The sequence below is a fragment of the Muscardinus avellanarius genome, assembly GCF_963383645.1.
Source record: "Muscardinus avellanarius genome assembly, chromosome: 5".
In the NCBI taxonomy this organism is placed as follows: Eukaryota; Metazoa; Chordata; class Mammalia; order Rodentia; family Gliridae; genus Muscardinus; species Muscardinus avellanarius.
The window spans coordinates 141,333,334-141,359,065 of NC_137790.1; the positions used below are offsets into that span (position 1 = coordinate 141,333,334).

A 25,732-nucleotide genomic window follows, 5' to 3' on the forward strand; every position below is an offset into this window, starting at 1 on the left:
TCTGCGCGGGGACGGTCACAGCCTGTGCCCTGGGCCCCGCAGTCAGACGCTAGGTTCACGGTATAGTCTAACTGGAAACAGACTGGATTTAGCAGGCAAGAAAATCTGGGTGAGGAGGGCATCGGGCTAGTTTGTGACCGGATGCTCAGCGGATGTGGCATCGGATGCGGTCTGAGGGGTCACCATGAACTATCAAGAAGAGGGGCATCCTAGCTGGATGCTCTGTGCCTGCCTGTAGTCCCGGGTACTAGAGAAGGATCTCGAGTTCCAGGCCAGCCTGGGCAACTTAGCAAGACCCTGTCTCAGAATGGAAATTGAAGCAGATGCTTGTGACCCCAGTACTTGGAAGGCTGAGACATGAGGATCACAGGTTCCAGGACAACCTCAGCAAGTACTGAAACTTTAACCAACCTAGTGAGACTCTGTTTAAAAAATAAGGCCGGGTGTGATGGTGCAAGCTTGTAATCCCAGTACTTGGGAGGCTGAGATAGGAGGATCACAGGTTCAAAGCCAGCCTCAGCTATTTAGGTGAGGCCCTCTGCAACTTAGTAAAACTCTATTTCAAAATAAAGAATAAGCCAGGCGTGGTGGCACACACTTGTAATCCCCGCGCTTGGGAGGCTGAGACAGGAGGATCACACAGGTTCGAAGCCAGCCTCAGCTACTTAGTGAGGCTCTCAGCAACTTAGTTGATAAGTTGGGTCCTGCACTCATGTGACTTTGTGTCACATGACCTCTGCAGGGCAAGGGAGGGGCTGAAACCCCCGCGAGAATTGGGCGTTCCCATGAGTAAAACCCCCATCTCGCGAGATGCATGCCTTTAAAAGGAGAGCCCGCGTCCTCTAGCTTCGGACAGGCGCGCGGGCCCCACGGTGCCTCGCCCTGATCCCCGGGAGAGCCGTGCCATTAAAACTTTACATGCCATGTGTACCGGACCTCTCTCGTGTTTTTCACACTCCGCCGTACGCACATTATTTTTTATTTTACTCGCATTAATTTTTTATTTTACTTATCATTTGGTGCCGAACCGGGAGAACTCTTGGGTCCCTCCCCATTTTTTTCCTCTTTTTTTTCTGTTTTCTGTTTTTATTTTTACTCTCTTTTTGAGCCCCGGACTCTCCGACCCGCCAGCAGCTCAACTGTGAGGTCCCACACCAGTGCTCCGCTTGCAGGCGTTGCTCCCACCACTGCCGCCGCTGCCGCCCCGTGCCTGCCCGGACCGTAAGCTTCTTCCCCAGCCCCGCGCTCTCCAGGAGAGCCGGCGGCCTTCTTCCCGCCCCGGGCTCTGCTGAGAGTCCGTGGCCATCTTTCCAGCCCCGAGCTCTGCTGAGAGCTCGCAGCCATCTTTCCGGCCCTGCGCTCTGCTGAGAGCCGGTGGCCATCTTCCAGCTCTGAGCTCTGCTGAGAGCTCGCGGCCATCTTTTCGGCCCTGTCCTCTGCTGAGAGCCGGTGGCCATCTTTCCAGCCCTGAGCTCTGCTGAGAGCTCGCGGCCATCTTTTCGGCCCCACGCTCTGCTGAGAGCCGGTGACCATCTTTCCGGCCCCGCGCTCTGCTGAGAGCCGGTGGCCATCTTTCCGGCCCCGCGCTCTGCTGAGAGCCGGTGGCCATCTTTCCGGCCCCGCGCTCTGCTGAGAGCCGGTGGCCATCTTTCCGGCCCCGCGCTCTGCTGAGAGCCGGTGGCCGTCTTTCTGATCCCGCACTCTGCTGAGAGTCTGCGGCCATCATTCCGGCCCTGCGCTCTGCTGAGAGCCAGTGGCCATCTTTTCCTGCCCACGTGCTCTCTTCTGGAGCACCGACAGTTATCTTCCACTGCCACCGCAGCCGCAGCCACCACCGCCGGGGCGTGCAGGCTCCGCCGGCCGCCAGGCTGCCAGTTCCACCCGCCCAGAGCCAGGCTCCTTGGGTGATGCTGGCACCTGCTCTGCTTGCCGACCTCCTGCACGAGCCAGGACCTCTGCCTGCCGCTTGGACCTCCTAAAACCGCCGTTCCAGCTCAGCGCTCCGGTCACCGCCGGGACCTCTGGCCGATTTGCCCCGCTCGCCCCGAGCCAGGCTCATTGGGCGGCGCACAGCCGGCTTCGGTGTCCGCCAGTCACCCGCGCCAGGCGTAGCTCTACTCGCTGCTGCTGCTCCGTTTCGCCCGCCCAAGCCTAGCTCACTGGCGGTGCTCCTCGGGGCCCAGCCTCAGTGACTGCCGCATGCCTAGAAGCCATTTTGTCTCCACGCCGCAAACTGGACAAGCCATGTTGCCTGTGTGCCACTTTTTGATCCCGCCTGCGCCAGCCGTCAATGCCATCCACACCAGCCACCAGCATCCGTGTGCCCCAGCTCCACCGCACCCCCAGCAGCTTCTCAGCGCTTCTGTCGCAGCCAGCACTGGCTGGCAACACTTCACTCCGGTAAACTGCCTCCTTCCCTTGGTTAGCGGGTTCCGGACTTGGGTCTTCCAGTCCACTGGGACCCCAAAATCCAAGCGCTTGGTGACCCATTATCCCCTGGTCCATTGGGACCACCCTGCGGATGACCAGGTCATCCTCCGGTTTTGAGAAGGAATGAAGACGTTCTTCCCTATCTCTTAACCTCCGTTTCCGAGCGATTGAGCAGGGAAATCGGGGACGCCCATTTCCTGTTCTTCGTTTCTGCCCGTGACCAATTATGGGAAGTCGAACCTTTATACTAGCAGATGCCCTGAGCGCCTGTCTGCCTTGATACGAGTTGGGAAATGGGTTGTGGTGGCCCAGGAATAGTTAGGAACTTTTATAAGCAGTCTGGTATCCCTCCAAATGCTCTGCCCTATCAGCTGCCATTTATTTTCCCGCCAGCTGCCATTTTGTGATGGCGCATAGTCGCTGCCTGGTGATGTCACAGTCGCCATCTTGGCCCGCGCCAGACTGCAATTTTGCTGGGCGGCCCGCGTGGGCGTGCCCTAGGTGCTGTGGGAAACGCCGGGCCGGGGCTGGGGCGACACCCTCTGCCCATGGGGAGTCTGCGTTGCCATTCTTGCCGGACACCAGCCCCGGGACGCTCTCTTTGTGAGTATAGGTCCGTCGCAGCTGACAGAACCTTAACATGGCATCTAAGTTTTAATTCCAGAGAGAAACAGGCGGAAATGGAGCGTACACTCCGACTTTGCCAAAAAGCAGATCCCTGGTAGCTGCCCTTCGGCTGGCGGTGGCGGCTCAGCCCTCTGGAGCGCCACCTAGGTGTGGAGGACTGCAACGACGACTACCTCCAGGAGCCTGCCTGAAGTGGGGCGAAGCCACGCCTACCAATCAGACTGTGCCCGGCGTGTGGCCAGGAGGGCCACTGGAACAGTGCCCTTGGAAAAGGATGAGCCCCAGGTGCCTCAACACAGGGGGAGCACCTTTCCAGACCAGGCCCCGCCGCTGGTCCTACTCAGCCTGGCTGAAGACTGACGGCTCCTGGATCCCTCAACCTCCATCCTCTTTGCCAGCTCAGGGTAGCTCTCCAGGTACTGAGTAAGCCAGTCTCCTTTTTGGTCGCCTGCTCAATCTCATGATTTGTTTTTTTCTTTAATAGCCCTTGCCTGTTCAAGCCTCCTCAAGCGCACATCACTAAGCTGTCCAGGGTAACCTCCAATTCGCACTGCAGCTATGCACCCACCTGCACCCCTTCTGGGGGACTGGACTCCTGACTCCTCCCGGCCTGGGGCCCCTGACGACGCCCCTTGACAGCAGGAAGAAGCTAGAGGGTCCAATCGTCATCCTTTATCCCTACCATCAAAAGGCCGGGATGATAAGTTGGGTCCTGCACTCATGTGACTTTGTGTCACATGACCTCTGCAGGGCAAGGGAGGGGCTGAAACCCCCGCGAGAATTGGGCGTTCCCGCGAGTAAACCCTCCTCTCGTGAGATGCATACCTTGAAAAGGAGAGCCCGCCTCCTCAAGCTTCGGACAGGCGCGCGGGCCCCACGGTGCCTCGCCCTGATCCCCGGGAGAGCCGTGCCATTAAAACTTTATATGCCATGTGTACCGGACCTCTCTCGTGTTTTTCACACTCCGCCGTACTCACTTATTTTTTATTTTACTCGCATTAATTTTTTATTTTACTTATCATTAGTGAGACCCTGTTTCCAAATAAAATATAAAATAGGTCTGGGAGTATAGCCCAGAGGTAGGAAGCCCCTGGGTTCCACCCCTAGTACCTGTCGGGGCCCACTCGGCTGGACCGAGATGGCACCCAGGCTTGTTGCCAGCGTGGATTCAAGATGGCGCCTAGGCTTGCAGCCAAGTCATGAGACTCACAAGATGGACGTCTCCTTGAGCATGCGCAGTGTGCCATGCTACGTGCCTGCAGAATGATCAGTGACGCAGCACCTCGTGCTACCACCAGCCTGCCTATTAGAAAGTCAGAAGTGTGCATGCCCTAGCTGTGGGAAGCTTGGGGTTGGTAGGGAATAGAGGGAGGGATTTTGATGCTGATATATATTGTGCTTGCTGTACGCATAAAGAAGGAAGAAGAAGAGACATATTATTGAGACATATTAAGGATCCATTAAAGAAGAATTCATATTTCAGCTGAAGAGGTGTCTGTGTTGTTCTCTAAGCCCCTGCGGGTCGAAGTCTTGGGGGACGATAAGTACCACCAAGAAAAATAAATAAATAAATAAAGAAAGAATAAAAAATAAGCCGGGCGTGGTGGCGCACGCTTGTAATCCCAGCATTTGGGAGGCTGAGACAGGATCACGGTTCACGCACAGCCTCAGCTACTTAGTGAAGCCCTTTGCAACTCAGTGAGACCCTGTTTCCAAATAAAGAATAAAAAGTAGGGCTGGAGGTGCAGCCAGAAGTAGAATGCCCCTGGGTTCCATCTCCAATACTGTAAAAAATAAATAAATAATAAAATAGGGAATGTAGCTTAGTGGTAGAACCCCCCCCCATTCAATCCCCAGTACCCTCCCACAGCAAAGATATATAATGTAAATACAAGAAATGGAACGGAAAAATCTCAAAGATATATCTGAACAAATGTTAAGACCTGAAGACAGACGTGCAACTCATACCCAGGTGAAGTCCAGCAGGGCCTGGAGTCAGCCTGTGCGCTCCAGCTGATAACAGCACAGGGACCGCTGCTTCACTTCTACGTGAAGGGCTCCATTTGCAGGTTGAATGTAGACAGCATGTGTGTGCGCGTGTGTGCGTGTGTCATTGGGATGTAGCGCAGGGTATTTTACCTTGAGCCACACCCCCCAGACGTAGTTCATGTCTAGTTTGAAACCGAGTCTCACTAGGTTGCTGAGAGCCTCGCTCTGGATCCTCCTGTCTCAGCCTGCAGAGCACTGGGCTTATAAACGTGCTGTGGGCCCCTTTTGAGAGATTTTGTAGCTGATAATGTTTAACTGGTGTGCTTGCTGTCTCCAAGGACAGCGGTAAGTCTCCTCCGCCCCACATCGTCCCACGGGGCTATGGAGATGAACAGGGGAGCATATGGGGACGTGGAGAGCAGCTTCCGGGTCTCCTGGAGGCCTGCCAGAGCTGTGGCGCTCAGTCAGCAGGCGGGCGGGGCCGGAGACCGGGACACCTGCCTGCCCAGTGTGTTGGAGCCGCTGGCCTGGCAACGGGTGGGCCGCCTCGCCGTCTCTTCAGGCCGCCATGCTGCTGCTCAGGCCGGTGGCGCTCCTTCTGGCGCTGGTTGTCTCTGGTGAGGAGCTGGTGGATGGGGAGGGAGCCCCCGTTTCCCTTGAGGTCCTGGCCAGGGGGGTAGGGGTCTGGGGAGAACCTGGAAAGAGTTCGAGTAGGAGCCCGAGCCTCTGACCTCATCTGGGCTGCTTCCTGGGCCAACGGTGAAATGTCCGATTTGGCGATCAAGATCTGGCCAGGCCCTGCAGGCAAAGGGTGCTTCTGTGCTGGAGCGCGGCCCCGGCCTGAGCTGTCTGTGGCACACAGCCCTGCAGGGCCTGCCCTGGTTCATCAACGTCTCGGAGCGCCTGGGCCCTGGCTCGGTCCTTCAGTCCTTCTCCTTCAACTGCTCCTCCCACACGCCCACCCTGGACCTGCTGAGCGTCAAACCACATTCCACCTTCTTCAACCCACCCAGCCTGGCCAAGTGGCAGGGGACCTATGTGGGCAAGGTGGCGTCAGGGGCACCCCTGGGGGCCGGGGGCGCAAGGGCAGACCTGAGGTTGCCCCAAGCCAGAAGCGGTGCAGGGAGAGAGCCTCGGCCCCACGGCCCCGCCTGCCCCACAGGTGACCCTGAGCAGCTCGGCTCGGCTGGACGCGCTCGCGGTGAACCACTACGAGCTGCAGCTGCTGTACACCTGCGGCACGTACGTGCTGAGGGGCCCGCTCTATGTGGACGTGCTGCGGAGCCCTGGCCGTGTCCAGTGCACCGGTCGGTTCGCCAGCCCAGGTGAGGCCCAGGGCAGCGGCCGGGGGGTGGGCAGGCGGCCTGAGCAGAGCCTCCCTGACCCTCTCTCTGGCCAGCTGGGGACACGATCCAGGTGCCAGAGACAGTCACACCTGGGGCCCGGCTGTACACGCTGCTACTCCCAGGCCTGGAAGTCCGGGGAGCCCAGGTGAGCCGAGCGCAGGCAGTGGTGGGTGACGGGACGAGAGGGACATGGAGGGGTGTGCTCAGACCTGCCTGGCCGGGCGGCCACAGCTGAGCCTCCTCCTGATGCACTTTTTTTTTCTTTTGTGGTACTGGAGATGGAACCCAGGGGCCTTCTCCCCTTGGGCTACACTCCTGTCTGAGGCTGGCTTTGAACCTGCGCCATCCTCCTGTCTCCGCCTCCCAAGCGCGGGGATTACGGATTACAGGCGTGCCCGCCACACCCGGCTGGATGCACACTTTGGGGAGAGCATGCCGCGCCCTGGCCCCAGGGAGAAGGGCCGCTCCAGGGCGCAGCTGAGGGCTGAGCTCTTTCAGGTCCCCCATGTGCTCTGAGTTCTCTCTGACAATTTTCATCACTTTTGTAATCCAAAAATGAAATATAAAGCCGGGTGTGGTGGCGCATGCTTGTAGTCGTAGCATTTGGGAGGCTGAGACAGGAAGATCGTGGTTCACAGCCAGCCTCAGCTACTTAGTGAGGCCTCTGCAACTCAGTGAGACCCTGTTTCAAAATAAAGAATAAAAAAAAAACAGGGCTGTGGATGTAGCTCAAAGGTAGAATGCCCCTGGGTTCCATCCCAGCACCCAAAAAAAAAAAAAAAAAAAAAAAAGGAATTGGTTTTTTTTTTTTTTTTTTGTGGTACTGGGGGTGGAACCCAGAGGCTTTCTACCTCCGGGCTATACTCCCAGACCTATTTTATATTTTATTTGAAAACAGGGTCTCACTAAGTTGCTGAAAGCCTCACTAAGTAGCTGAGGCTGGCTTCGAACCTGTGCGATCCTCCTGTCTCAGCCTCCCAAGCGCCGGGATTACAAGCGTGCGCCACCACGCCCACACCCGGCTTTTTTTTTTTTTTTGGTGGTACTGGGGTTCCTGGAAGCCCTTCTACCACTGGGCTACACTCCCAGATCTATTTTTTTATTTTTTGGAAACAGGGTCTCCTAAGCCAGCGTGGCTGGCTTCGAACCTGCACGATCCTCCTGTCTCCGCCTCCCAAGTGCGGGGATTATAAGCGTGCACCACCACGCCCGGCAAAAGGAATTGGTTTTAAAGCAAAAGGGACTAAGGATGGGGACCAGGGCTGGCAGCCCAGGGCAGGAAGCCAGTCTAGGTTTGGGCAAGAAGCAGCGGCAGGCATGGTGTGGGCTGGCAGGGCTGTTGGGCTGTTGAAGGATGCTGGAAGGGCTGGATACAGCCACTAGCCCCTCTGTTTTGTCAGATGAACATTATCAGTGCCCAAGACCCTCCATACTTCCCCGGACCTTTCTCCATCAATGAGCACGGCTGGCTGCAGGCGCCATCCCAGGGCCTCAGGGGCCAGGCTCCAAAGGTGAGCATGGCTTGGGAGCTGGACAAACCAATGGGCCGTCCGGAAACGGCTGGTGGCCTCCAGGGCTCCTCAGCGACTGCTGCCTCTCACACCGGCCTCCCTGCGGCTGTCCTTTCGCATTGGCTGGGCCCCGCGCTTGGCTATGGAGCTCCAGAAAGACAAAAGGTCGCCCGGCATGGTGGGCACGCTTGTAATCCCCCCACCCCGCTTGGGAGGCGGAGACAGGAGGATCACCAGGTTCCAAGCCAGCCGCACTGGCTTAGACCCTGTTTCCAAATAAAAATATAAAATAGGTCTGGGAGTGTAGCCCGGAGAAGGGGTCCATCCTCAGTACCACCAAAAAAAAAAAAAAAAGAAAAAGAAAGAAAGAAAAAAAGAAAGATAAAAAGAAAGAAAGGGCCCTCTAGCGGAAAGGAGTGTTTATGGCATCACACTTTCAGAGGAAGTTCTGAGTAAAGTTCTGAATGAGGAGATGAGACAGTTTCCTCTTTAAAAATCTCCACCTCTTTGTAACTGGCTCTTGGCGACTCCAAGCTGATAATTAACATTGCGAATGACTTAGACGGCACACTTTCCTGAGCTGTTTGCAACCTCGCAGAAGAATTTATGTCCCAACGGTGTAGGGTTCAGAGGCGTGCTTGTCAGCAGAGGGCGGGCACGGACGGGGCGAATGTGGTGCTTCCTTGTGGAGGTCTTGAGGGACCGCAGAGACAGAGGTGGACACGTCACTGCCCACTCCCGTCCTGGGTGCCCCTGCGTGTCCCTAGGTCTTCCAGCTGCAGATCTCAGTGTCCTTTGGGCAAGGCCAAAGCTGCCAAGGGAGGCTGCTGGTGAAGGTTCTGCCTGTGCCTGCCAGCCACGTCTCCTTCCTGTAAGGCTCCTCTACCCCAGGAAGACTGGGGCGTGGGGCTGGGCCGCGGGGCTGGGGACGGGGACCAGGGGAGGGTGTGGGGCTGCTGCAGCGTTGCAGCTGGGCTGGGAGGAAAGCCCCAGGGAGGAGCCCACTGACCAGGGAAGGGCAGGAGCAGGAGGAATCAGTACTCCACTTTGGGTGCAGACAGAAGGCCCAGAACATCACGGTGTCTCAGAGCATGACCCCCGGGAGCGAGGTGGTCCAGGTCCAGGCTACGGGCATCGACTTGCGCTATGAAATCACCTCCCCGGTGCCCAGCCCGCTCTACTCCGTCGGACGCGGTAAGGGCCGAGGCGGTGGCCAAGGCGGAGGTCGGGTACCTGGCTCCCTCTGGGGCTGGCCCAGGGGTATCCTAGCACCGCCTTGCCTTCTGAGAAAAGAAGCCAGAGTCAGAAGGCCGAGATGGGACCAGGTCCGGCTGAGGACCTGATCTCGGAGGAGGAGGCAGAAGTGGCCAGGATCAGCTGCCTTCCCCCAGTGGGGAGGCCACATGGAAGGGGGACCATGACTGAGCCGAGGGAGGGGCTGACTGAGCTCCGCTTCCCCACCTGCCCACCCTGCCCAGCCGACGGGGTGGTCCGCACCACCGCGCCCCTAGAATTGGCTGGCGCCCGAGGCCTCGGGGTCACGAGACTGCAGGTGAAAGCCTTCGAGCTGCTCCAGCCTCAGGCTGGCGCCGTGCTGGACCTGACAGTGACTGTCCCGTCCACCAACCACTGGCCCCCACGCTGCCTCCCAGCTCTCCTCGTGTGAGTATGTGGGAGCCCTGCCCTGGCTGCTGGGGCGAGACCCGTGGCTCAGAGCCCGGCCACACTCCTGCTCGCCTCCGCCCTCCACTCCCAGAACTCAGATCCCTGAGACCACCCCCGTGGGCACCGTGCTGGACACCCTCGCTTGCAGCGACCCGGACTCCGCTGGCACCGCCCTGGAGTACCAGCTCTGGTTCCACAGCCCTCACAGCCCTGCCAGCTTCTCCCTGCAAGACCGAGTCCTCGAGGTGCTCACCGCCAGAACCACGTGCAGGGTGCTTGGGCCAGGCAGGAGTGGGTGTGCATGCGGGCACTGAGTTGGGGGTGGTCCCTGCGTCCATCTGTTGCACGTCTGCAAACAGGACCAGGATGGGCTATCTGTGGATGCCCCGGCTGGCCTCTCTCTCTGCACCCTCTGGCAGGTGAACGCCACTCTGGACTGTGACAGTCCTGGGGCCTGTTTCCAGCATGCCGCCTCCATCCTGGTGCTCGACGATGGTCAGCCCCGGATGACCAGTGAGTGACCATCCTTAGTATGCAGGGTGCGCCCCCCCCCCCAGACACAGGCATCCCTCCTCACTCAGAAACCGCCAGGGCAAGTTGGGTACAGTGGTTCAAGCCTGTAATCCAGCCACTCCAGAGACGGAGGCAGGAGGACTGCGAACTCAAGGCCAGCCTGGACAACCTAGCAAGACTCTTTTTCTTTTTTATCTTTTTATTTATTTATTTTTGGTGGTACTGGGGGTGGAACCCAGAGGCTTTCTGCTTCCAGGTTATACTCCCAGACCCATTTTATATTTTATTTGGAAACAGGGTCTCACTAAGTTGCTGAGAGCCTCACTAAGTAACTAAGGCTGGCTTCGAACCTGTGCGATCCTCCTGTCTCAGCCTCAAAAGCGTGGGGATTACAAGCGTGTGCCACCACGCCTGGATCTTTTTCTCTTTTTTAATGTTACTGGGAATTGAATCCAGGGGCATTCTACATCTGAGCTACACCCCCAATGCTATTTTATTTCTTATTTAGAAACCGGGTCTCACTACATTGCTGAGAGCCTCACTAAGCTGCTGAGGCTGGCTGCGAACCTTCGATCCTCCTGTCTCACCTCTCAAGCGCTGCAATGACAGGCACGTGCCATCAGACTCAGCTGAGGCCATGCCTTAGCACAGAACCTGGGCTAGAGGCAGGTGTAGCATACTCCTGCGATCCCAGTCAATGCTCGGGAGGCTGACTGGGAGGATCCAAGGCCCGAAACCAAACTTAGCAACTTAGTGAGGCCCTGTTTCAAAGTAAAAAATAGAGTTGGGGTGTAGCTCAGAGGCAGAATGCCCCTGCATTCAACCCCTAGTACCACAACCACCACCAAAAACCAAAAACCAAAACAAAAACAAAACCTGAGCTGGGCCAGTGGTTCATGTGTATAATCCCAGTACAGGAGGCTGAGACAGAACCCCAGGTTTGAGGCCAGCCTCAATAACTTAGTAAGACCCTTGGAAGTTTAGCGAGACCGTTTCTAAATTAAGTTGCCAGTCGTGGTGGCGCACACTTGTAATCTCAGTACTTGGCAGGCTGAGACAGGAGGATCGCAGGTTCGTGGACAGCCTCAGCTACTTAGTGAGGCCCTCTGCAACTCAGTGAGACCCTGTTTCAAAATAAAGAATAAGCCGGGCGTGGTGTCGCACGCTTGTAATCGCCACGCTTGGGAGGCAGAGACAGGAGGATCGCGCAGGTTCGAAGCCAGCTGCGCTGGCTTAAGAGACCCTGTTTCAAAATTTAAAAAAGTATAAAAATAGGTCTGGGAGCCGGGTGTGGTAGGGCACTCTTGTAATCACAGCGCTTCGGAGGCCGAGACAGGAGGCTCGCACAGGTTCGAAGCCAGCCTCAGCTACTTAGTTCAGCCCTCTGCAACTTAGTGAGACCCTGTTTCAAATAAAGAATAAAAAATAGGTCAGGGGATGTAGCTCGGAGGTCAAATGCCTCTGTGTTCCATCCCCAAACCCATAAATAAATAAATAAATAAATAAATAAATAAATAGGTCTGGGAGTGTAGCCAGGATGTAGAAGGGTTTCCAGGAACCCCAGTACCACAAACAAAAAAAAAGCCGGGTGTGGTGGCGCATGCTTGTAATCCCAGCATTCGGGAGGCTGAGACCAGAGGATCGTGGTTCACGGACAGCCTCAGCTACTTAGTTCAGCCCTCTGCAACTCAGTGAGACCTGGTTTCAAAATAAAGAATAAAAAAAATAGGTCAGGGGGTATAGCTTGGAGGCCAAATGCCCCTGGGTTCCATCCCCAGAACTGCAAAAAAAAAAAAAAAAAAAAAAAGAATAAGCCGGGCATGGTGGCACATGCTTGTAATCCTAGCATTCGGGAGGCTGAGACAGGAGGATCCCAGTTTGTGGACAGCCTCAGCTACTTAGTGAGGCTCTTTGCAACTCAGTGAGACCCTGTTTCAAAAGAAAAAAGGAAAAATAGGCTGTTGTGTAGTCCGGAGGTAGAATGTTCCTGTCTTCCATTCCCAGTAGCACAAAAGAATAAAAAATAGGGCTGGGGATAAAGCTTGGAGGAAGAATGCCCTTGGGTTCAATCCCCAATATCTCAAAAAATTTTAAGTTAAGCTGGGGGTGTAGTTTGGAGGTAGAGTGCCCCCACTTCAAGCCTAAATGCCGATAAACAGTAAAAGAGGGGCTGGCGGTGCGGATCAGTAGTACATGGCCCCCTTCCACTTAAAGTGTCCCTGGGTCAATTTCCTTCCTTCCTTCCTTCCTTCCTTCCTTCTTCTTTATTTCTTTTTTTTGCGGGTCTGGGCATTCAACCTCCGAGCTACACCCACTGCCCTATTTTTTTTTTTTTTTATTCTTTATTTTGAAACAGGGTCTCACTGAGTTGCAGAGGGCCTCACTAAGTAGCTGAGGCTGTCCTTGAACTGCGATCCTCCTGTCTCAGCCTTCCAAATGCTAGGATTATAGGCATGTGCCATCACACCTGGCTTCCCTGGGTCAATTTTCAGTACTGAAAAAAGAAGGGAGGGAGGGAGACGAACCACCAAGGCCAGCATGTCTCTCTCAGCCTCCAACTGGGAGAGCTACTGTCTTCCTTCCTGTTCGACCCTCTCCCTCCTTAGAGCCCAGGGCAGGGGCCATGTCCCCTTCCTCAGACCCCTAGGGCAGGGCTGGGCCCCCAGGCCAGCTCCCTGACCACCAAATGGCCCCCAGCCGAGGTGCCAATACTGGTGATGGTGACACCCGTCAATGAGTACCCCCCAGCCTGTACCCCACGCACGTTCCGGGTTCGCGAGGATGCAGGGCCCCTCACTCTGCTGGGCTCCGTGGCTGGCACCGATCGGGATTACCCCCACAACAGCATTGAGTTCCACGCCTCCGGGGGCCCCTCCATCTTTGCTGTGGACCGCCTCAGTGGTACTTCCAGCCCAGGGATGGGATGGAGAAGTGGGGCCGGGGTTGAACCTGCATGCTGAAGCCATGGCCGCCCCTCTAGGAGAGGTGCTCCTCCTGGGGCCCTTGGATTATGAGCAGCAGAGGCTGTACAGGCTCCCCATCCTGCTGATCGACCATGGCCAAGACTGGGCTCCCACCCGCCGCCGCTCAGGCTCCTGCACCATTACCATCGAGGTTGAGGCAAGTGAACCCTGAAGCTTTGGACATAGTGATACACCTGTAATCCCAGTACTGAGACAGGAGGACGGCAGGTTCGAGGCCACCCTCAGCAATTTAGTGAGGTCCTGTTCCAAAATTAAAAGTAACAAGGGAGCCGGGTGTGGTGGCACATGCTTGTAATCCCAGCATTGGGGAGGCTGAGACCCGAGGATCACAGTTCATGGACAGCTTCAGCTACTTAGTGAGGCCCTCTGCAACTCAGTGAGACCCAGTTTCAAAATAAAGAATAAAAAACAGGGCAGGGGGTGTAGCTCGGATGCCGAATGCCCCTGGGTTCCATCCCCAGACCTGCAAAAATAAATAAATAAATAAATAAAAATTAAAGTAACAAGGGCCAAGCATGGTGGTGCACTCTTGTAATCCCAGCATTTGGGAGGCAGAGACTGGAGGACTGCAGTTTGTGGACAGCCTCAGTTACATAGCAAGGCCTTCCGAAACTCAGTGAGACCCTGTTTCAAAAAATAAAAAGAAGCCGAACATGGTGACGCACACTTGTAATCCCCGCACTTGGGAGGCGGAGACAGGAGGATCACGCAGGTTCCAAGCCAGCGCGCTGGCTTAAGAGACCGTTTCCAAATAAAAAAAGTAAAAAAATAAGTCTGGAAGTGTAGCCCGGAGGTAGAAGGGTTTCCAGAAACCCTAGTACCACACACACACACACTAATAATAATAATAAAAATAAAAAAAATAAAAAGACTAAAAAATAGCCCTGAGGTGTAGCTCATAGGTGGAATGCCCTTGGGTTTCATTTTCAGTACTGGAAAAAAAAAGTAATGAAGGCTGGGGGTGTAGCTTGGAGGTAGAATGCCCCTGCGTTCAATTCCCAGTACAAAAAATAATGCCCTTTGACCTTTTGCTCTTCTGCACCGCGAGTCAGTCTCTCCCATGGGTGGTCTGGAGGGGCAGGGCCTTACTGTGGAAAGCACTGGAACCAGCTGCCTGGTGCCTGGCTCTGGCTAAGGTGGATGGGCAGAGGGGCTGGCCTGGGGGTTTGGGGGCTTGGGGCATAACCTGGTGGCCTTTCTGCAGGATGTGAATGACCATGCCCCCGAGTGTGAGCCCCCATTCCAGGAGCTCACCATCTACACTTTCCTGGGCCGTAGCGTGGAGGTGGCAGAGGTCTTGTGCCGGATTCCCCAGGAGCCGCAGCGGCTGGCCTTCTCCTATAGCATTGTGGGAGGTACGGTTGCTGGGGGGCGCCAGCCGTGGGTGAGGGGCTGGCCACAGTGGCCGTGGTTCCCTTCCTGCCACTCTGCTTTCAGGGAACAGGCATAGCCGGTTCAGACTGCAAGGGGCCGTCCTGGTGCACAGCGACCCGATGTCAGGGCTTCCTTGGCTGGGGCAGCCCCGCACCAGCGAGCTACTGATCCGTGTGGCTGACGCGGGCCCCTTTGCCCCCCACCTCAGCACCACAGCCACCGTCATTGTGCATCTGGCTCCCTGGAGGGCCAGCACAGCGGCCCCCAGCACCCCCAGGACCACGGTGAGGGGGCCTCAGGGGCTGGGGAGCCAACATGAAGGGTGGAGAGACGGCTGTGCAGGTGGAAGAGGGGAGGCCAGGTTGTTGTGAGGCAAATCAGGGTGGGGGCCCTGGCCGTGGCCAGCAGTGAGGCCGTGGCCCCCCTTCCAGGTGTCTTCTGCGATGGCTCCCCTGCTCGTGACAGGCACCGAGTCCTTCTGGCAGCCAGCGCCCTGGTTTGTGGTGGTGCTGACGGTGACGGGTGCCCTCCTGCTCTTGGCCCTGGGCTGGCTCCTCTGCTGGCTGCTCCGGGGGTAGGTTCCCACACGTGTGCGTCCTGCCCCGGCAGCTGTGGGTCCTGCTGGGCTTGGCGCTGCCGCCAGGACTTGATGAGCACGCTCAAACCGTGGACAGACAGGGTACGGAGGAGGGCTGCTGCCACCCCACCTAGGGCTGCCTTCAGAGCACCCCCGGGGCCTGAGTCAGCCGGCCACCAGGGTACCCCTATTCTGGACCCCTGCCCACCACCCCAAACCTGCCCCGCTTCTGTAGACTAAATTCCTGTGTGCACAGGCAAAGTGGGATAGCTCTGTGGGTGGCACAGTGAAAGTCGGCTGTGCCCGATATAGAGGGATGGATGAAGGCACTAGTTCCTGGTGCCACAGGCCTGTGGCCCTCACTTCTTGGTCCTCTCCTGACATTTCAGGTTGACCCAGGTGCTGCAGGTGCCAAGTAGACCAGCCCAGGCTCTGCTGCTAAACAGGTCGGTCCCCTCTGCGTGCCTTGATGCCCAGGAGCCCCCTCCTAAGCCTGGGCGGGGGCCCGGGCCTTATCCCTACTCCTCTTCCTACCTTGCCCCAGCATCCAGGGAAAGGAAGAACCCACTGAGGGGTTCTTGGAAGCCCCAAGGATGGAGCTGTGCCCAGACCTCAGCAGTGTCTCGAGCCTGGTACATGGACGGACCATACTGAGTAGTGGGGACGGGTCCTCCCTGGCCCCGCCCAGCCTGCCCCCGCCCAGCCTGCCCCCTGCTGGTGAACGGCTATCCCTGTCAGCGGCTCAGGATGCGAGGCCGGTGGGCTCCTGGCCCCTCCACGCAGGGTCCAACTCCCGGCACCTCGTTCTCCTCCACAGCAGCGTTTGGATGACAGAGTCCAGGACGCCCGTGAGTCCCCCTCCCCTCGCCCACCGCGTTCCCACCTCTCCTCACCCCACCTTGGTGTTTCTTCATCTTTATTTATTTTTTTTGCTGAACGGGGTCTGCTCTCACCCACACTCACCTTTCAGCCAATTTTTTTTTTTTTTTTTTGTGGGTCTGGGGAGGGAACCCAGGGGCATTTGACCTCCAAGCTACACCCCCTGCCCTATTTTTTTTTTTTTTTAATTCTCTATTTTGAAACCGGGTCTCACTGAGTTGCAGAGGGCCTCACTAAGTAGCTGAGGCTGTCCGAGAACTGAGATCCTCCAGGTCTCAGCCTCCCAAAGCCAAGTTTTTTTTGACGCTGGTGGCACCAGGAGATGACTCAGACCTGCCATGGAGGGAGGGCGGTAGTGAGGGGGAAGTCCCCCGTGAACTGGGGCAGAGCACCCTGGTGCTGGCCATAGGGGAGCTGGCATCTTGCTTTGGAGAATCAAGGCGGCTTACCGCGCATCTGAGTCAGACCTCAGGGAACTGGCAGAGGAGGGAGGGAGGGCCAAGTTGTACGCAGCAGAAGAGGGGTCACCCCGAAGGTCCTCGAGTGTATTCCCTAACCCCTGGGGAAGGAGAAGTTCTGCTGAGGCCAGCAGGGCCCCTCTCTCCCCTGGTGCCCTGCGCTCAGGTACAGACAGAGACACCCTGTTCAACACGCTCACAGGAGCCCGGCGCTGGCTCTGAAGGCAGCCTCGCGGCTTCAGCTTCGCTATGTGTGGGACTTTGCCACATAATCAGGGGATGTGTTTTCAAGCTGATTAAAAAATAAACAAAATCACAAAGAGAAAAGCCCCACACTGTCATCTGCTGTGGGAGCAGCTCTGCGTGCTTCCTTGTTCTGGCTTGGAGAAAGTGCTACACTGTGGGCACAGCTGAGGGAGAGGAAAGGCTATTTTTTTTCTTTTTCTTTTTTGTGGTACTGGGGATAGAACCCAGGGGCATTCAACTTTGAGCCATACCCCAGCCTATTTTTTTTTTTACTATTAATTAACTAATTAATTAATATTTACAGTATTAGAGATGGAACCCAGGGGCATTCTATCTCTAAGCTACCGCCCCAGCCCTATTTTCTATTCTTTATTTTGAAACAAGGTCTCACCAAGTTACAAAGGACCTCACTAAGTAGCTGAGGGAGCCAGGGAACCCAGATCCTCCTGGGATCTGAAGTGTGAGCCACCACACCCGGCTGGCTATTTTTCTACAAAGAAGCATTGGATGTTGGTCTGACTGATACTCCACAGACCTAAGAGCCTGTTTGTTTGTTTGTATTTCTTTGTGGTATTAGGGATTGAACCCAAGGACACCAAGCCTGGCTTTTATTTTATTTTATTTGCAGTTACTGGGGATGAAACCCAGGGCTGTTCGCAAACCACAATCCTCCAGTCTCTGCTTCCAGAATGCTGGTATTACAAGCGTGTACCACCACACCCAGCCTCTGGCTTTTAATTTTTTAATTTTTTTGTGTTTACTGGGATTTGAACCCAGCCCTCTTTTTTATTTCTGAAAGAGGGCCTCACTAAGTAGCTGAGGCTGGCCAAGTACCTACAATCCTCCTGTCTCAGCCTCCCGAGTACTGGGATTACAAATGTGTGCCACCACACTTAACTCTGCCTTTTTTTTCTTTTTACTTTATTTTGGTACTGGGGATTGAACCCCGGGGGTTTTCTACCTCCAAGCTACACCATCAGCCTTTTTAAAATTTTTATTTATTTATTTATATATTTATATTTATTTATTTATTTAGTGGTACTGGGGTTCCCGGAAACCCTTCTACCTCTGGGCTACGCTCCCAGACCTATTTTTATATTTTTATTTGGAAACAGGGTCTCTTAAGCCAGCGAGGCTGGCTTTGAACCTGTGCGATCCTCCTGTCTCCGCCTCCTAAGCGTGGGGATTACAAGCGTGCGCCACCACGCCCGGCAGTGAAACTCTGTTTTAAAATTAAAAAGAAAAAAAAAAAAGCCGGGCATGGTGGTGCAGGCTTGTAATCCCCACGCGTGGGAGGCGGAGATAGGAGGATCGCAGGTTCGAAGCCAGCCTCTCTGTTTTAAGAGACCCTGTTTAAAAAAAAAAAAAGAAAAAAGAAAAAAAAGGTCTGCATCCCCAGTACCACCACCAAATAAAACAGTCTCACTAAGTCGCAGAGGGCCTAAGTTGCTGAGGCTGGCCATGAACCTGTGATCCTCCTGTCTCAGCCTCCTAAACGCTGGGATTACAGTTGTGTCATCTTTGTCAGTGACTGTGGGGCCTCCAGCTGTTCTGTGCCCTCAGAGGCAAGCTGCTTAATTTTCCCACCAAGAGGAGGATACTCTTGCTTTTTTCTCTCTTTTTACGGTACTGGGGATGGAACCCAGGGGCATTCTACCTTCGAGCTACACCCCCAGCCCTATTTTTTCTTTCTTTTTTTTTTCTTTCTTTTTTGTGGGTTTGGGATGGAACTCAGGGGCATTTGACCTCCCAGCTACACCACCTGCCCTATTTTTTTTTTTAATTCTTTATTTTGAAACCGGTCTCACTGTGTTGCAGAGGACCACACTAAATAGCTGAGGCTGTCTGTGAACCACGATCCTCCGGTCTCAGCCTCCTGAATGCTGGGATTACAAGTGTGCACCACCTCACCTGGCAAAGTAGAGGTTTTATTGGTAAGGATCTGAAACTTTTGCAGTGGGTTGAGGGATGGTGCGGGCATGAGAAACATATGCATGGCTGGCCCTGGAGGGGCTCATGAAAGCCCCTTCCTGAGCCCGCCATGGTGGTGTAATCCTATCTTTCCGGATGCTGAGACAGGAGGATCGGCGGTTCGTGGACAGCCTTAGATACTACTTAGTGAGGCCCTTTGCAACTCAGTGAGACCCTATTTCAAAGTAAAGAATAAAAAGAAGGGCTGGAGCCGGGCGTGGTGGCGCATGCTTGTAATCACCTAGCTTGGGAGGCGGAGACAGGAGGATCACACAGTTTCGAAGCCAGCTATGCTGGCTTAAGAGACCCTGTTTCCAAAAATAAAATAAAAGTATAAAATAGGTCTGGGAGTGTAGCCCAGAGGTAGAAGGGTTTCCAAGAACCCCAGTACCACAAAAAAAAAAAAAAAAAAAAAAAAAAAGTAGGGCTGGGGGTGTCGCTTGCAGGTAGAAAGCCCCTGGGTTCCATCCCCAGTACCGAAAACAAAACCAAAAAAAGCCCCTTTCTGAGGGGTGTTTCCATTCTTCCTAGCCTTGGCCCTCAGCTCTCCCTGTCCTGAGCTGAGCTGAGCTGAAGCCCCTACGGTAACTTGCAGGAGGCCATTGACTCCTTCCTGACACCCATCCTGGCATCAGACAGACCGCAGACTGTCAGCCCTGACTGTGGTATCCCCACATCATCTCAGCCTTCTCCCTCTACTCAAGCCTGTGCACCGGACCATCTTTCCTGAGCCAGTTAGGATATTCCCAGACCCCAGGAAACCACTGAGTGCCTTGTGTGGGAAAAACTCTTTTGCAGGTCTGGGGATGGAACCCAGGGGCATTCTACCTCCAGGTTACACCCCGTGCCCTATTTTTTATTCTTTATTTTGAAACAGGGTCTCACTGAGTTACGGAGGGCCTAAGTAGCTGAGGCTGTACGCGAACTGCGATCCTTCAGTCTCAGCCTCCCGAATGCTGGGATTACAAGCGTGCGCCACCACGCCCGGCTGGGGAAAACTCTTACAGATTCTCACAAAAGTGAATGCTGGAGCAGGCCTCAGGTCCAGCAACCTTAAAGCAGCCATAGCTGGATTTCTTCTGAGGACTTGGACTGCTCTAGTAACTCATTCCCTCTGCACCTCTGAGAAGCTTGACTTTTATCCTCGTTTTACAGATAGGGCAACCAAGGCTCAAAAGTCACAGAGTTACTGGTTGGGACCTTTAGGTGTGGAAGCGAGCTGCAGCTGGTATCCTGACCTTGAAGCCAAGCCTGGGGTTAGATGCTTTGTGAGAACAAGAGACGACCCATGTTCATGGCATTCAGAGGTCGTGACAGCCCAGAGATGCTTTCAGATGGTCGGGGCAGAGGCGAGGGCGGCTGGATGCGGCCAGGGCTCGCGCTGGGGACTTGGCTTCAGGCAGAACAAGCGAGGGCTGTGGGCGGAGGCCGCGGAGGTAGCTGCACCTGGGCAGAAAGATGGGCGGCGCTGAGAAGAGGCTCTTTCTACCCTGGAGACAGGAGGAGGAGCAAGACCCGCGCCTCCACTTCCAGAGGCGGAGTGACCTTGACCCGGCCGCCCTGCTGCGCCTCAGTCTCCTCGCCGGGGAGCCCGGGTCGACGGCGGCCCCTCAGGGTGGGCGGCAACGAAAACGAAAGCACATCATTGACAGCCCCTAAGGGTACGCGCCAGATGTCAAAATGCTGCGGGCTCGGCGCCGGCGGCGGCGCAGGCGGAGGCCGAGGGCGCCCGGGCCTCGGAATCCCAGCAGAAGTCCGCCTCCGGCCCGCGGAGAACGGCGCGCAGGCGCGGCCCCCGTCACAGTCACGTGCCCCACGCTCCGCGCGGCCGGGAGGCGGGCTCTGACTGACGGGCGCGCCGGCCGGTCAGCGCGGGGCGCCGCGCCCGGAGCCGGCCGGGAGGCTGCTGATTGGGGAGCGTCCGGCTGGGGGCGGGCTCTTCGCCGTCCCGGTTACTATGACGCCCGGCCCCCGCCCCCTCGGCTGGCCGCCATCTTGTTGTTGATCGGTACCCAGTGGGCAGCGCCGGGAGCTGGACCTAGCGGCCGGTGCGGGCCGCTGCTGCGAGGCTCAGCCGCCTGCGCTGCCTGCCAGGGGCGGGCCGAAGCCTGGAGCCCCGGGGGGCCCAGCTCCCGTGGGGAGCCGCGGGCGCCCGCTGCCCGGGCCGGGCGGGTGAGTGACGAGCCGGGCCGCAGACCCGCCTGGCGCCCGCGGGGAGGGAGCGGGGGACGGGCGGCGGGGCCCGGCGGCGCCGCGGGAGCCTCGGAGTCGGGCCGGCCGTGCCCGAGCCTGGTCGGCGGGCCGCGGGCGCGCCGCTCGGGGTGCACGGACACAGCCCTCGCGCAGGCGACCCGGCCGGGACCAGACCCGGCGACGGCCGCGGCCGGCGGGACCTCTGCCCGCTCCGCCGCCGCCGCCCCGGAGCCCGGCGTGCGCCCCTGAGCTCACGGTTCGCCTCCAGGCGAAGGGCTTGCTAAAATCGTGATGCCAGAATGTGAAGTGGGGGCATACTTTCTTTGCAGCGCAGCCAGCACTTTTTGGAGTACGTGGTTTTAAAGAGAAAGGGATTATTATGGTGATGACGAGATTAATTTTTTTATCTCCCAGACAGATACCCCACCTTGATTAGAATGCAAAGGCGATATTAGAAGTACGCTAGAAATGGAAAAAGAAGCGAAACCTGCTTTTGTTGTGAATGGTCTTGAAGTACCTATTTGGCCCGTGTGTGCGTGTGTGTGTGTGTGTGTGTGTGTGTGCGCGCGCGCGCGCGTGTTTGCACGCGATCGAACGTGCTGGAGGATTGAACTCAGCGGCATTCTACCTCTGGGCTACACCCCTAGCCCTATTTTATTTTATTTTTTTATGTTTAGTCAGGGTCTCACTAAGTAGCGGAGGGCCTCACTATGTAGCTGAGGCTGGCTGAGAACCTGCGATCCTCCTGTGTCTCCTTCCCAAGTACTGGGATTACAAACCTGTGCCACCACATCCAGCTCAAATTAGTTTTTAACTGTACTAAGTGTATTTGATGAAAACAGACTGTCAGGTCTCTTTACTGAGAGGGAGGTAATGTTGGCCATCTCAGGCAGTGTGTGCAAATCTAAAAAGAATTCAGACTACTACAACAAAACATCTCTCTCTCTCTTTTGTGGCACTAGGGATTGAACCTAGGAGCATTCTACTTTCAAGCTCCACACTTAGCCCATTTTATTTTATTTTTTCTTTGTGGTGCTGGGGATTGAACCTAGGGATATTCTGCCTATGCCCCCCAGCCCTGTTTTATTTTTAATTTGGAATGGGGTCTTGCTAATTTGCTGAGAGCCTCAGTCAGTGCTGAGGGTGGCAGTGAACCTGTGATCCTTCTGTCTCAGCCTCGGTACTGGGATTACAGGTGTGGGCCACAATGCCTGGCAAAATTTTTGTTTTGAAACATGCCTCACTAGGTTGGGGAGTCTCCTCATAGTACCTTTTCCTTTGCTTGTGGCCGCTTGGCCTCTGCACCCAGGCATCTTGTGTGTGGCCCTGCAAAGCCTGCGTGAGATGGCTGAAAGGTCAAGTGGTGATTCCTTGTGCGCTTCTTTTAGGATCTTATCACTCTGGAATGTTTCATTTTGGAAGAAACCAGCTCTTTGGCAGGAGATCCTTTTGGAAAGCAGATACTGAAAGCAGAGGAGACAGGCACTTGTTGCTGCTCTCCTGAGACTGAAAAGAAATTGAGGGGTCTTTATTTCTTTGCTTGTTCTCCACAGGACCATTTTTTTGAATCTTTAGCAAGTTTCTGTCTTGGTAAGACCAGTTCTTTGGGTATTTCTTGAAAAGAAAGGAAAAGGAGCCGGGTGTGGTGGTGCACGCTTGTAATCCCCGCGCTTGGGAGGCAGAGACAGGAGGATCGCGCAGGTTCGAAGCCAGCCACGCGCGCTGGCTTAGGAGACCCTGTTTCCAAATAAAAATGCAAAAATAGGTCTGGGAGTGTAGCCCGGAGGTAGAAGGGCTTCCAGGAACCCCAGTACCACCAAAAAAAAAAAAAAAAAAAAGAAAGAAAGGAAAAGGAGGGAGATAAATATTACGAGCTTCTCAAAATCCTCCCAGTGAAGCCTCCCCCTTCCCTTAATGCTCTTTTTAATTGTGATGTTGGGGGTTGAACCCAGGGGCATTCTGCCTCTGAGTTACATCCCAAACCCCATTTTTTATTCTTTCTTTCTTTTTGGAACTGGGGGTGGAACCCAGGGGCTTTTCTACCTCCGGGCTATACTCCCAGACCTATTTTATGCTTTTTTATTTGGAAACAGGGTCTCACTAAGTCGCTGAAAGCCTAAGTAGCTGAGGCTGGCTTCAAACCTGCACAATCCTCCTGTCTCAGCCTCCCAAGTACTGGGATTACAAGTGTGAGCCACCGCGCCTATTTTTCATTTTTTATTTTGAAACAGGGTCTCCTTAAGTTGCAGAGAGTCTCACTAAGTAGCTGAGGCTGGCTGCGAACCTGTGATCCTCTTGTCTCAGCCTCCAAAGTACTGGGATTACAAGCGTGCACCACCACGCCTGGCCCCAGTTTTATTTTTTACTTTGAAGCAGGATCTTGCTAAGTTGCTGAGGGCCTTGGTAAGTCTCTGAGGCTAGCCTGGAACCTGTGATTCAGTCTCAGCCTCCAAAGTACTGGGATTACAGGCATGTGGCACCACACCTGGCTCCCCAAGCCTCTTATTTTTTTTTTTTTTTTTTTATTGTGAAACAGGTTGTTGAATCTGCCTCCAACCTGTGATTCTTCTTCCCAACTTTCCAGATGCTGGGATCATGGGCCTGCACCATTTTGCCTTGCGAATACTTGATTCAGTTAGTTACCCAAAGGTAACTAACAGCAGTCCTTCTTTGCTGGTGTTCTCAGGATCAGATAGGTGAGACTTGTTAGAGCCCTCATGGGCTTCAGTTTGTCTTTGTGTGGCCCTGGGGTGGAGCCTGGGGCCTTCTACCTCCGGCTATACTCCCAGACCCATTTTCTATTTTATTTGACAACAGGGTCTCACTAAGTTGCTGAGAGCCTCACTAAGTAGCTGAGGCTGACTTCGAACCTGCGCGATCCTCCTGTCTCAGCCTCCCAAGCGCGGGGATTACAAGCGTGCCCACCACGTCCAGCTCATACTTCACCTTTATTTATTTATTTACTTACTTACTTACTTATTTGGTGGGACTGGGGGTGGAACCCAGAGGCTTTCTACCTCTGGGCTATACTCCCAGACCCATTTTCTATTTTATTTGGCAACAGGGTCTCACTAAGTTGCTGAGAGCCTCACTAACTAGCTGAGGCTGGCTTCGAACCCGTGCGATCCTCCTGTCCCCGTCCCCGCCTCCCAAGGTGGGGACCACACCCAGCATCATACTTCACCTTTAAACTTGAACACTTTTAATTGTTTTGGGCAGCAGATAGGCTCCAGAGGCTCTGAAGAACCTATGCTGACATTAGGAACTCTGGCAGGCTTGTGGGATAAGATGTGATGTTCTGATGTGGACTTGGGCGCCGCTGCCCAGCTAGCTCCAGCCCACGTCCCCAGGCTTTAACTCCATTAACTGAATGGTTTGCTTGATGCTCCATACTTACTACTGATCTACAGTCCTGTCACCTGCTGAATTCCATGACCTTGTCCCTCTTTGGGATGCCCTATTCCTTCGCCTTCATCTCTTTTATCTGGAATCTACACCCTTCAAACATTTCAGCCCCTGGGGATTCTTCCTTCCTTTTAATGTGCAGTGACATCATGGCCCTTAAACAATGAAGTAATATTTGCTCTTTTTGTGTGTGGTACTGGGGATGAACCCAGGGCTATTCTACACCCCCAGCTCTATTATATTTTGAAACAGGATCTCACTAAGTTGCTGAGGGTCTAGCTAAGTTGCTGAAGCCGACCTTCTGCCTCTTCTGGCTGAGTAAGTCGCTGAGAGCCTTGCTAAATTGCCGAAGCTGGCTTTAAGCCTGAGACCTTACTGTCTCAGCCCCCCAATATGATTACAGGCATGTGCTACCATGCTTAGAATATTTGCTTTTTAAGAATAATTTAAAGCAGGATGTGGTGGTGCATACCTGTAATTACAGTGCTTGGATGGCAGAGACAGGATGATCACAGGTTTGAAGTCAGCCTCAGCAAATTAGTGAGAGGCTATTTCCAAATAAAATACAAAATAGAGCTGGGGGTATAGCCCAGAGGTAGAAGGCCCCTAGGTCGGTGTCGGTGTTGGTGTCTGTCTGTCTGTCTGTCTGTCTCTCTCTCTCTCTCTCTCACACACACACACACACACACACACACACACACACACACACAAATAATTTGTTACTAGGTGCAGTGGGTCATGTCTGTAACATCAGTACTTGGGAGGCTAAGACGGGGATCGCAGGTTCACAGCCAGCCTCTGCAATTTAATGAGGCCCTGATTTAAAATAAGAAATAAAAAGGAATGAAGGCATAGCTCAGAGGTAGAGTACCTCTGGGTTCAATCCCCAGCAACACACACACACACAATTTATGGGCCAGGTGTGGTTCAGCAATTTAGAAGATTCACCCATCTTAATATAAAAACTGGGAGCCGGGCTGGTGGTTCACCCCTGTCATCCCAGTACTTCATAGGCTGAGACAGGAGGATTGCAGGTTTGTGGCCAGCCTCAGCTACTTAGTGAGGCCCTCGATCCTGTTTCAAAATAAAGAGGCAGGGCGTGGTGGTACACGCTTGTAATCCCAGCACTTTGCAACTCAATGAGACCCTGTTTAAAAAAAAAATGGCCAAAAAAATAGAGCTGGAGGTGTAGCTCCGAGGTACAGTGTTCCTGGGTTCCACCCTCAGTATCTCAAAAAATAAATAAATAAACACTGGGTGTGGTGGCTCATGCTTGTAATCCCTTGGGAGGCTAAGACAAGAGGATCGCAGTTAGTGGCCAGCCTCAGCTACTTAGGCCCTTTGCAACTCAGTGAGAGTCTCTGTTTCAAAATAAAGAATAAAAAATTGGACTAGAGGTGGAGCTCAGAAGTAGAATGCCTCTGGGTTCCATCCCCAGTACCAAAAAAAAAAAAAGCAGGGCATGGTGGTGCACACTTGTAATCCCAGTAGGGAAGCGGAGACAGGAGGCTTGTAGGTTCCAGCCTCAGCAAATAGCGAGATTCTCATTAGTGGGACCCTGTTT

The 25,732-nt window shown here is 54.7% G+C and overlaps 2 protein-coding genes across 2 annotated transcripts in view; one reads left to right on the top strand and one right to left on the bottom strand.

The window, feature by feature from the left end:
- The window catches only part of INKA1 (inka box actin regulator 1), a gene marked incomplete at both ends in the record, with an annotated part of 74,846 nt that overhangs the window by 1,980 nt on the left and 47,134 nt on the right, over window positions 1-25,732 (bottom strand). The gene's annotated exons all lie outside the window — the stretch shown is intronic.
- Window positions 5,606-20,229, top strand: CDHR4 (cadherin related family member 4; the record flags this gene model as incomplete). The annotated part of the gene is made up of 18 exons (XM_080696653.1): window positions 5,606-5,663; window positions 5,909-6,093; window positions 6,209-6,371; window positions 6,446-6,537; window positions 7,793-7,903; window positions 8,671-8,774; window positions 8,961-9,097; window positions 9,382-9,565; window positions 9,660-9,813; window positions 9,988-10,081; window positions 12,779-12,982; window positions 13,062-13,201; window positions 14,270-14,420; window positions 14,503-14,723; window positions 14,871-15,013; window positions 15,406-15,462; window positions 15,561-15,774; window positions 20,071-20,229. Exons 1-18 carry the CDS (start codon window positions 5,615-5,617, stop codon window positions 20,227-20,229), a joined length of 2,562 nt encoding a protein of 853 aa, XP_080552779.1. The 5' UTR covers window positions 5,606-5,614.